General features: G+C 43.4%; 1 protein-coding gene across 1 annotated transcript in view; it reads right to left on the reverse strand.

Annotated features, from left to right (window-relative positions):
* The window catches only part of CDC73 (cell division cycle 73), a 92,390-nt gene extending 88,719 nt beyond the window's left edge, over positions 1 to 3,671 (reverse strand). The window contains exons 1-2 of the mRNA XM_030884116.3: positions 3,333 to 3,671; positions 777 to 882 (exon numbers count right to left, since the gene is read on the reverse strand). Of these exons, the coding sequence (XP_030739976.1) occupies positions 777 to 882; positions 3,333 to 3,463 (237 nt within the window). The 5' untranslated portion in view covers positions 3,464 to 3,671. The remainder of the gene's footprint in view (positions 1 to 776; positions 883 to 3,332) is intronic.
* Between the last annotated feature and the right edge of the window lie 7,917 nt (positions 3,672 to 11,588).

Here is an 11,588-nt window from a genome sequence, read left to right on the forward strand (position 1 = left end):
GCCATTCCCCAGAGACGTAATCTAAATGTATACCAAGTGTCTGGATTATCTTTATTACCCCAAAATGAATGGACTTATCCAACAAAACATTCTAATTAGTGCCTGATTCAGTTTTTAAAGATCTAATATGAGCTCACATAGCTTTATAAAGCGAGATGCTGATATTTTATCTCACTATTTCCAAAGTCTTAAATAGTTTCACCCTACATATTACTTTTTTCAACACATACTTGACACTAAATATATATTTCTTGTTCAGAAAAGCAGTGTTCATACACTCAGATGCAGAAAGCAGGCATCTTTCAAGCATCTGAAAACGAATTTATCAATTAAGTATGAAAAAAGTGTATAAAATTGATTAAAAATTCATTTTAAAAAGCTGTCTACTAAACTTGGTTCTTTTTGATGCCAAAAAAAATTTTTTTCCTTGCAATTAAACTAGATTTCTGAATATCAAGGTCCTTCCACAGGCTCATAAATTTTTTAAAACATCCCTAACAGCTTTGAAACTTCTGTTGTTATAAACATTACTTGAAAACAGCTTTGAACACTTCTGTTGTTATAAACATTACTCACATCTTACATGTAAAAAACTCACAGATTTAAAAAATATGCATAAATCACAGTGATCTATCTAATTTTGACCCTCCAGGAGACTTTCATATAGATACAAACAAACTTTTCATTCTTCTGATCTAAAACCCATGACGGAAGTTATCCACACCAAATGATACCAACTATCAAATCAAAAGAGTTTTTAAATGAATTCTACTTACAGCTGCACGTCGGACATAAACAGGATGAGATAGGTGCACATTATTAAGTAGAAATAAGATAGAATCCAATGTGTAGTATTCTCTGGGTTGGCCTTCCTTCCCAGTCCTGAAATGATTAAGACAAGATTTTTACTCACAATTCTAATATAACTCCTTCAGCTTAATCATATGTATTAATTTATCTACACTCACTTTGCTATCCAACGATGGATTTAACATAGCTAACAGATACACGTAGAGTATGAAATTTAGTAAGTGCAACTGTCATTTGGGCAAAAGGAACACAAAAGTAGATAGTGACAAAAAGCAAGAAGTAAGGAAAGCACACCATATTCATACTTTATTACTACAGACTTTTTAGAATTTGGCCCAGTTAGGTTCTGGGCTTTGTCAATAGAGAGAGAAACCTAATCAGTTAGCCAGGATCCATAAGAAAAAACAATCAACCTGATTAAAAGAAGCACAACTACGACTTGTGCTAAACTTCCAAGATATGTATCCTGTCTCCTAAGTAAGATACTGCTGAACAACGCTCTTCAACACAACAATTAATTTCAGACATTTGAGTCTTATGACATCCCTCAAATTAAGCCAATGATGTAAAACCAAAACTAATTCTACCTGTAATAAAACAATGTCGTCTAGGAGTGCAAGCTCTATCATTGCAAGCACATACTATTACTTGCTCAACAAATGTTAGTGTCCAATCCCACCCTCCCTATTACATTCTCTCCATCTAGAAATATCAACGTGTTATTTAAATTCATCTGAATACCGCCCAATACAAACAGCCCCAAACCTACTTTTCTAGCCTCTGTTTCCACTTTTCCTCTAAATCAATATATTTCAAACCACACACCACTTATCAATCGTTGTACTGTGAAATATAATATATGAGTCACAACCTGGTATTTCTTTATGATATATAAGAACAAAAAATAGAATGCACTGCATTCAATAAGAATAAATTTTTTAATGTTATGTACATGTGTGTATTTACATATGCACACAGAATAACAGTAAATGAAAATGATGGTATTGGTGTGATACACTGCTGTGAAAGTTTGAAATCTACTATTCTAAGCACTCCTTTCTCACTACTTGCTTCACTGAATGGCTGTCAAAACATTTCCTTTCCAGCTCTCATGCCTTTAACCACACAGTTCCCTCATCCTGGAACACCAAACCCACCATTTCACCCTCAGAATTCCTAACCATTCCTTAAAGCTTATTCATTTGTTCATTCACTTATTCAAGAAAAATCTGTAGCATATCTATATGCCAAACACACGTCCATGAAACCTTTCCTAACACCCCCAGGTAGAAGTGACTGCTCTTTTAAGAGCGGGAATGAGATTCTTATCAAGTTATGTCTTATCTCCTCTACTCTCATCGAGGTAACCTCCTCTGAGGCACCGACCCAGCTCCTCACAATTTTTCCTAGTTCTCAGATTGAACAGCCTCGAGTACTCACCCATTTTTTAAAGAAAAACCAATCAGTTAAAAACCCAATCAGCCCCTAGCTCTTATGGGCAGGGCAGAGGGCTCCTAACCTCTTCTAGTTTGGCACTGCCCAAATCAAGTTCTTTTCCCCAAACTCTTAAAAGTTGTTTTTAAAACCCAATCAAATGCAATTCTGTCTGGGCAAATTCCTTCTGGAAGAGAAAAAACACAGAAAACTCAGAATGATTTCTCCATCAACATTTCACAAAGCTAATTAAATCGTAAGCCCTCGAGGACAAAAGATAAAAAATAAAAAAATTAAAACCAACCAACTAAACTTCCCCTAGCTTTTCATCAACTCTTCCTAAAGCACACTGCTCCCACTCAATCAAACAAAATGAGTATGGAAGTTCTGGCCCAGGTTTCCAGCTATCCAAATGAAACACCACTGAGAGAGACATCACTCAAAAGGCCCCCAACGATGATCAGACATCTCTCTCTCTCTCTCTCTTTCCGTAATACATATGTATATATCTATATTCTTTTTCAGAGTCTTTTCCCATTACTCCACTTCAGCAGTAACCTTCTCCCTGAGGAAACTCCTGCCTTCACCTCCAACAGATTCTGACTACTCTTCCAAAGTCACCGAATCTCTTTCCCGTCCTAACTTCAGAGTTGGTTCCCTTCTCTCTGCTTGAGGGAATCGGGAAAGGAGAAAGAACAGATCAGGAGCTGCAAGGGGCCAGCAGAGACAGTTACAGAGCAGCCGCGTAGAGAAACGAACAACTAAAGAACAAAAAAGAGACTTCTGGGCACCCGGCGGTGCGATTCTTTCTACACCTATGCACGCAGCCAGCACTCGGCACACACGGGCAGAAACAAACCGCCACAGCACCCTCCCCCGACGCTCAGAGGATGGACCGCTGCAGACAGCTCTCCTCCAGCTCCCTCCTCACCTACAAGTGCAACTTCTACTCCTGGGAAAACTTTTTCTCCGGAGCACCGGTTTTCCTCCATCCCCAAAGGGAACGGGGGGAGGGGTTCGGAAAGAGGGGGCCCGGGGGCGCCCAACTCTGCCCCGCCGCCCCCCGCTCCCGGCCGCGCCGGACTCACCCCCAAACCACGTAGTTGGTCTTCACATTCTTGGGCCAGGAGAACTCGCCGAAGATCACTTCGTCCCCTTTCACCACAATCTCCTTCTTCTGAATGTTGTACTGTCGCAGGACGCTGAGCACGTCCGCCATCTTCGCCCCCCTCGCTGCCGCCCGCCCCGGGCTCCGCCGCCGCCGCCGCGCCCGCCGCCCTCTTCGCCTGTCGCCTCAACCCCCGCCTCGGCCGCCGCCGCCGCCGCCGCGAGCCAACTGCAGCCGCACTGGCAGCGGTCCGCGCCTACGACAGCAGCTGAGGAACGAGCCACCCAGGCCGCCGAGGACCCCGCGCTAGCAGGCAAGGCCCCGCCGCGGGCTGCCCGCGGAGAACGCCTGATCTCGCGACGCCAGGGCCCCCAGCGCCGCCGCCCGCCGCCAGGAGGCGCCGCGCCCGCCCGGGAAACGCCCCTCCCAGACTCCCACTCGGCGCGGGGCCGAATCCCGTCCCGAAACTCGGAGCGCGGGGACGCCGTGCCCACGTACGGCGCACGTACAGGGCGCATTGCCCGGCGCACGCGCGCGGAGCACGTAACTCATCCTCGCCCTCCCGCCCCGCGCGGCGCGTACGCGGCAGGCGACAGGTGCGCGCGCACCTGCGTGGAGGGTCTGAAACCTCCATCTCTAGAGGGCGCACTGGGTGCTCCACGACCCACCTGGAGTGTGGCCAGTGGCTCTCGGGTCTCTCCTTTAGCCAGGATGGAGTTTGGCGAGAGATTTGCAGAACTGGGATTACCTTCCCAGCTAGATCGGACCCGCCTAGCAAATGGCCTCTAGGTCTTAGTGATTAAGCCCCCTTTGAAGGGACGGGTTTGGCGGGGGGTTGTTTTGGGGGTTGTTTTTTATTACGTGTTTTTGGTGGACTCGCATAGTGGAAAAGACCGCGTCCAGTGGAGATCAATCCCGGGCACTGGTGTTTGTTAGCTGCCTTTTGACCTTGGGCAAGTTACACACCTTCTCACAGCATCAATTGGTTAATGGAGAAAATGGAATTAGTATAAGAAGGTGAAAGCACCTAGCAAATCATCTAAATATCATAAATGTTGGAACTTCCCCCTCAATTCCTTGGGTGGTGACTTTTTCCATCCTGTCCCCTTCTCCCCGCCAACCCCAAAGGGCTACATTTAAATGGCTCCTTTCCAAGATGCTGATAGGAAAGTTAGAGAACACGAACTCAATTTATTGATAGAAATTCAATATACTGTGGCCTGTTTACCTTAATTGAAACATATCCCATAGGCCATTTTTTTAAATTTCTCTTACTATAAGCAGAAAGGAAAAGAAGGCAACTTTGTGATTGACATAACCAAATTCTGTTACCTGCTTTGAAAAGACTCGATTCTCGTTAACTGCCCTACAGAGACATACATAGAAGAATGTGGTTCATTTTTTTCTTCTTTTTTATTGCGGTACGCGGGCCTCTCACTGCTGTGGCCTCTCCCGTTGCGGAGCACAGGTTCCGGACGCGCAGGCTCAGCGGCCATGGCTCACGGGCCCAGCCGCTCCGCGGCATGTGGGATCTTCCCGGACCGGGGCACGAACCCGTGTCCCCTGCATCGGCAGGCGGACTCTCAACCACTGCGCCACCAGGGAAGCCTGTGGTTCATTTTTCTATACACTCTCTAGCCATTTTGCAACTGAATTTGAGAAATTTTGGATATTCTGCAAATGTTCCCATTACTATCGTATTTTCCTAAACTTCACCCCAAACACTCAGGTTAAAAAGAACGTTTTTTATTTATCCCCAGCACTATCTACTCTATTTATACTTGTATCAGAGCACCCAGTACTACTTGACTGCCTCCCCTACAAAACTAAATGACAATAGACCTGTGTCATCCTATCAGAGTGTCTTGTACATTATTTGCCACGTTGTTGGCCCCTTAAAAAAATGTTAAATCAATAAATGTATAGATGAGTTCAAGGAAGTCAAAGGGCCGCCAGGGAAGCCCTAGCCACTGTTTTCAATAATAAAATCCTTCATTTCTGATCCAGGAATCTCATGTCTTTTGTCATCATCTATGAAACTGATACAAATTAACTTGTCAGCTTTCAAGTGCAATAAAATCTCAGACCCTTCCCAGTCCTTGACCAGGAGTTGGCAAAATTTTCTGTTAAGGGTTGAATAATAAATATTTTAGCGCTTGTGGGACATATATGGTCTCTGTTACATATTCTTCTTCGTTTGTTTTTTTGATTTGAAACAATCCTTCAATTTACAAAAATCACTTGTAGGGCTTCCCTGGTGGCGCAGTGGTTGAGGGCCCGCCTGCCGATGCAGGGGACACGGGTTCGTGCCCCGGTCCGGGAAGATCCCACATGCCGTGAAGCGGCTGGGCCCGTGAGCCATGGTCGCTGAGCCTGCGCGTCCGGAGCCTGTGCTCCGCAACGGGAGAGGCCGCAACAGTGAGAGGCCCGCGTACCACAAAAAAAAAAAAAAAAAAAATCACTTGTAGCTTTCAGGCCACAGATGGGATTTGGTCTGAGTTTGCTGGCTGTTGTTCTTGATACATTTATTGGTCAAACAAAGTTGGGCTTTTTGACTGTTTGCTATAAGGAAGACCATACATTATGTGTATCTGTGCAGTATCTCTGTAAGAGGGTGTTAGGATTATTATAGGCTTTGGGACTGGTGTTAGGTAATTTGGGGAAACACTTAAGGATGTGGAGCTTTGCTCTTCTTTGGATCCTGTCAGGAAGCAAAGGTAAACTTATGACTGTGTATCTTAATTTTCTCCAAAGCAGGGATTGCCAAACTTTTTCTGTAAATGGCTAGATGGAAAATATTTTAGGCTTTGCAGGTGAACTATGGTCTCTCTCACATGTTGTTCTTTATTTTTATTTTCTTTTATTTTTTTACTTTTTAAAAATGTTAAAAACCGTTCTTTGCTCAAAGGCTGTATGAGAACAGTCAAGGTCCAGATGCAACCTTATCTCGAAGGTGAGAGGAATGAAGTGAGGCTGAAACTGTAACTAGCAAACTGTGATGACCCCAGTAGTGGTCATTTTAGCATGTGTGTTCAGATATGATTCTTGGGCTTCCCTGGTGGCACAGTGGTTGAGAGTCTGCCTGCCGATGCAGGGGACACGGGTTCGTACCCCGGTGCGGGAAGATCCCACATGCCGCAGAGCGGCTGGGCCCGTAAGCCATGCCCGCTGAGCCTGCGTGTCCGGAGCCTGTGCTCTGCAACGGGAGAGGCCACAACAGTGAGAGGCCCGTGTATGGCAAAAAAAAAAAAAAAAAAAAAAAGATATGATTCCTGAGTGGTCTTGTTTTGTCTTGATCCATCATGGTCACAGAGTGATCTTATCTGAAGTCGGTGCCCTGTGAAATTATTTATATTTAACAGGAGAATATCATGGCCTCGCTTTTGGTATGGATGCAGATCCTGGATGTCAAAGACAGCCTTTCTCTTTGTCTGTGAGAGGACAGAGGGCTAGACTGACTTCTTTCACTACCATTGCCTTGACAGTGCCCACCTCAGGTGCCCTCTTCGATTTACACAAATCTAACAAACAGGTGAACAGGTCTTTGTTCTGTGCTTGGCCCTCATATCATAGTGGAAAGTTGGTGATATTGGAATTGGAGAGACTTGGGATCAAACTGCAATTCTGTCACCAATAAGTGTAGCCTTGATCATGTTACTTGCCCTTCCTTTTTTCATTACTAGTTAGAGATAAAAATATTCCATTGTGGGCTCTGGTTTCAGACTACTTGGATTAAAAGCCCAATCTATCAACTGTATAACTCTAGACAAGTTACTTAAACTTTTGGTGCTTTGGGTTCTTTATATGTAAAATGAAAGGTAAGAACATACCTGCTTCATAAGGTGACTAAGAACAGTAAATGAAAACATATGTAAAGCACAGATGATCCTTGAACAGCACAGGTTTGAACTGCATGCGTCCACTTATGTATGGATTTATTTTTTCAATAGTAAATACTACAGGGCTTCCCTGGTGGCACAGTGGTTAAGAATCCGCCTGCCAATGCACGGGACACGGGTTTGAGCCCTGGTCTGGGAAGATCCCACATGCCGCGGAGCAACTAAGTTCCCCGCGCCACAACTACTGAAGCCCGTGTGCCTAGAGCCCGTGCTCCACAAGAGAAGCCACCACAATGAGAAGCCTGCGCACCGCAATGAAGAGTAGCCCCTCTCACCGCAACTGGAGAAAGCCCACGTGCAGCAACGAAGACCCAACGCAGACAAAATTAATAAATAAATAATAAAAAATAAATAACTTTATTTTTTTTTAAATAGTAAATACTACAGTACTACACGATCTGAAGTTGGTTGGGTTCCTGGAGGCAGAACCTTGGATACAGAGGAACCAAGTTTACGGAGAGCCAACTATGACTTACTTGCAGGGATGTCTGATTGTGAAGCACCCCAACCCCAGCATGGTTCAAGGGTCAACTGGCGTTCCCAAGTAAGCTGTTGTTTGCCGAATGAGTTTCTATATGTGAATCACTCACATGCAGTATCTGACACATCAGTAAATGTGAGTTATTTTCCGCTCTTCAAAGTGCTGTTTGGTAACCTCCTTAGCACCCTGGAGAGTGTCAGGCACATTGATCTCTGTTACTCAGTGGAGGGTTGAAGGGAAGACAACGGTAGCCTTCTACAGGCCCCAGGTCCCTTCCTTCTAGCTCAGACCTGCAGCACTGCTGGGGAATTCTCTGTTCGCCTTCACCTTCCCCTTTGCCTTCTTTCTTCTTTCTTTCACCTCAGTTGTCCAGATCACCTGGTCCTGCTCCATCCACAACTTCATAGTCAGTCTCTTTGTCAGTCACTTCTAATCTGATTTCTGCTACTACCACGACCATTCATGAGAGTTTGTTCCTTGAAAGGTAACAATATCTTTCGTCTTGCAAATCAAAGTATCTGTAAGTTCTCACTCCTTCACTAATGTCCTTTTTTGCTACTATTGACTCTGCCCTCTCTTCAGAAAACTTTTTCCGTCCATAATTCTGCCTACATTGTCTTGCGTGGATTCCAAGAAAGGATAAAAATACAATTCAAGGAAAAAGAAAAGGGTTACAAAAGCCTCTCTGTGTTCTTTGCCTCTTGTTTGCAGAAAAGCTGAAGTCTCCCAGGCTTCCCAAGGTCACAAAGGAGCAGGCTCGAGCAGTTAAAGTCCTAATGATTAGGACAATAGAGTCATAGATTCGGTGTCTGATGCACATTCTGAGTTGTTTTACAAGTACTATAACTACCACCAGAGGACATGACATAAGCTGCTCCAACTTGAGCAGTACTGAATCTATGGCCAGCACAATTCCAAGAACTGGCCTCAAGAGCATGGGATTAAAATTATTGCTCATAATAATCTGTATCTTTGTGGGCATCAAAATAATTGTAGCTTCCTCTGCCCATATATGTAAGCTGGCAACTTAAATTATCAGCAAAGAGATGCTAGAGACCGATGTTGACATCTTCCACTTGAAAAAATGGTGCCCTATGTCAGCATGAAGGAGTTACAGAAGATGGACCTTTGCCCCAACCCTATAGAAATGGAATGATGTTTGACAGTGGGGAATTGAAAGCGGCTCTTCTGCCCCTTTCCTGTTTGCCCACTTCTGTTCCTCTCTAACCTTCAAAGAACCTAATTATAAGAATGAGATCACTAGGCAATTTAACCTAACTCCTGACTTATGCTCTCCTGAAGCACGCCATGCCTTGCCTAACCTGTCAATTCTCTTCCTGGATAAAAAGAAGTAAGAATGAAGAATTAAATAATTAAAGAATGATTAGCTCTCTCCCCACAAAGGCCTCCTAAGGAATCCTGCAGGCAGATCATGTGGGCAAGATAACGTCTGAAAAGAGAGTCAGCCAGTCTGCATACAGAGGAGAATGATGCAGAACCCAACCTCCTGCCTTGATGATTCACTGAGATTCTTTCCCCCATTTTTCCCTTTAAAAACTATCATGACTGAGCAGAATCTTCAGAGTTGGTTTCTGGACACGAGTCTACCTTCTCCCCAGATTGCTGGCTTTTCTAATTAAAGCACCTTGCCCTTCTAGTGACACTTGCCTCTCGGATTATTGACTTTTGAGCAGCGAGCAGCTGAACCTGAGTTCAGTAGCAATACAAGTTCAGCCTCCTCTTAAGGAAAGAAATAGGACAGGGCAAAGCAATAGTGACCTCTATGGAGATAGAGAGAAAAGACAACATTTCAGAATGCAAAGGTTAGGAAACATCTATCACAAAATGCTGTTTGTTCGACACCAGATGGCAATCAGAGGTATTAATTTGTCTAGTGCAAGGCTTATAGACTACCCGAGATCTTTTTTTTTTTTCATTTGAGGTATGGCTGATTTACAATATTATGAAAGTTTCAGGTGTACAATGTAGTGATTCACAATTGTTAATGTTATACTCCATTTATAGTTACTATAAAATATTGGTTATATTCCCTGTGCTGTACAACATATCCTTATAGCTTATCTATTTATACATAGCAGTTTGTACCTCTTATCCTCAACCCCTACCGTGCCCCTCCCCACTTCCCCCTCCCCATCGGTAACCACAACTTTGGTCCTCTATATCTGTAAAGCCACCCAAGATTTTAAAAACAATTTGCTCACACTTCAAAAGAAAATATTTTTGTTAGTGTCATTCCCAGTCTATTGACCCAGAGACTTAAGAACACACATATAGGGATTTAGAAATGATATAGAAGTTAATAAGTGCTTGACAAAAAATAAAAGCTAAATAAATATTTTCATTAGAGTCCACTGGATGCTAATTCTTCAGCAAATTGAAGTGGTAGAGGTACCACATTCTTTAACAAAAGTTTCCCTAATCCATGATATAATTTTCATTTCCTTCATATGTATGTCCAGGGCATACTTGGTTAAGGAATTCCAAGTCTTCCATATAGCTATAAAATCCTCCCTATCTGGTTTTCTTTCCCCTGTTCTCTGGGCTCAGAGCATTTAAATATCTTTCAGTTTGACACTTAAAAATTCTGAATAAATCTTGACATAATTCTTTCCCATCTTACTATGCCGGTGGATATTCTAATATACCTCTCCAAGGTATTTTCTTATTTATTTCATTCGTGAATTAGGAACCTGAACTAGTTTAAGAACTTAAATAACATTTGACATCCCCATTCATTATGGCTTATCCCTGGGTTCTTCCAAAAAGATCACATAGGTCCTTGTGGTATCAAAAAATATATATATATATTTGGCTTTTGTCCCCGGTTTGGTTCCTGGCACAGAGCTCCTAAAACTCTTGGAATTTCCTGAGTGGTTGAAGTGTTTCCCCCCAAACACACATCTCAATGGAAGGGACAAGTTTGAGTCCCACCAAGTCAGTGATCCAATCAGCCATGCCCATGCAATGGAACTTTGATACCAACTCTGGAATGACAAGATTTCGGGGAGCTTCCGGGCTGGTAAACAGGTTGATTTGCTGGGAGGGTGGTGCTCCTGGCGAGAGTGCTAGACTTCTGCACCAAACCTTCCCTCAGCCACTCCCCAGGCATCGCTTCTATTGACCTGTTCCCGTTTGTATCCTTCAGAATAAAACTGTTTTTTGTAAGTACAGTGCTTTCCTGCATTTCGTTTGTTTGTTTAGTCAATTATTGAACTTGAGGTGAGGTCGTAGTAACACCCAAATTTGTAGCTGGCCAGGCAGAAGTGTGGGCAGCCTGGACACCCCCTTTGTGGCTGGTGTCTGAAGTGGAAGCAGTCTTGTAGGACTGAGCCCTTGACGTTTGAGGTCTGTGCCACCTCCGCGTAATTAGTGCCAGAATTAAATTGAAATGTAGAACACCCAGTTGATGTCAGAGCATTGGAAAACTGGGTGTTGTTTGAAAAAGCAGAGTCCTTATCAAGCTTTCCTGTGAAATAATAATGTGTTGTACTTTTTGTACTTGTTGAATGAGAAACTCTATAATGCCCAAAAGCTTACAATGAATCTCAGTCATGGTTTTAAACTAATGTGGTTTTAGAGTTGCAGTCTATTTGGGAGAAAAACACGAGGGGGAGACATTGTTCAGGCTAAGACAATGAATGGGCACACATAAGTTTGTTTTTACCTTTTCAAATGCGAGTACTTAACAGTGATGTCAAAGTAAAAATATGACACATCTTTGTGAACCATGAACTATACACCGTTTACAACTTTACAGCGTTCAAAAATTTGTTGAAAAGATAGTGTTATCTCCTATGGGGCAGGAAACTTGTCTGTATCGTGCATCCAGAACAGA

The sequence above is a fragment of the Globicephala melas genome, chromosome 1 (genome assembly GCF_963455315.2).
Source record: "Globicephala melas chromosome 1, mGloMel1.2, whole genome shotgun sequence".
NCBI lineage: Eukaryota > Metazoa > Chordata > Mammalia > Artiodactyla > Delphinidae > Globicephala > Globicephala melas.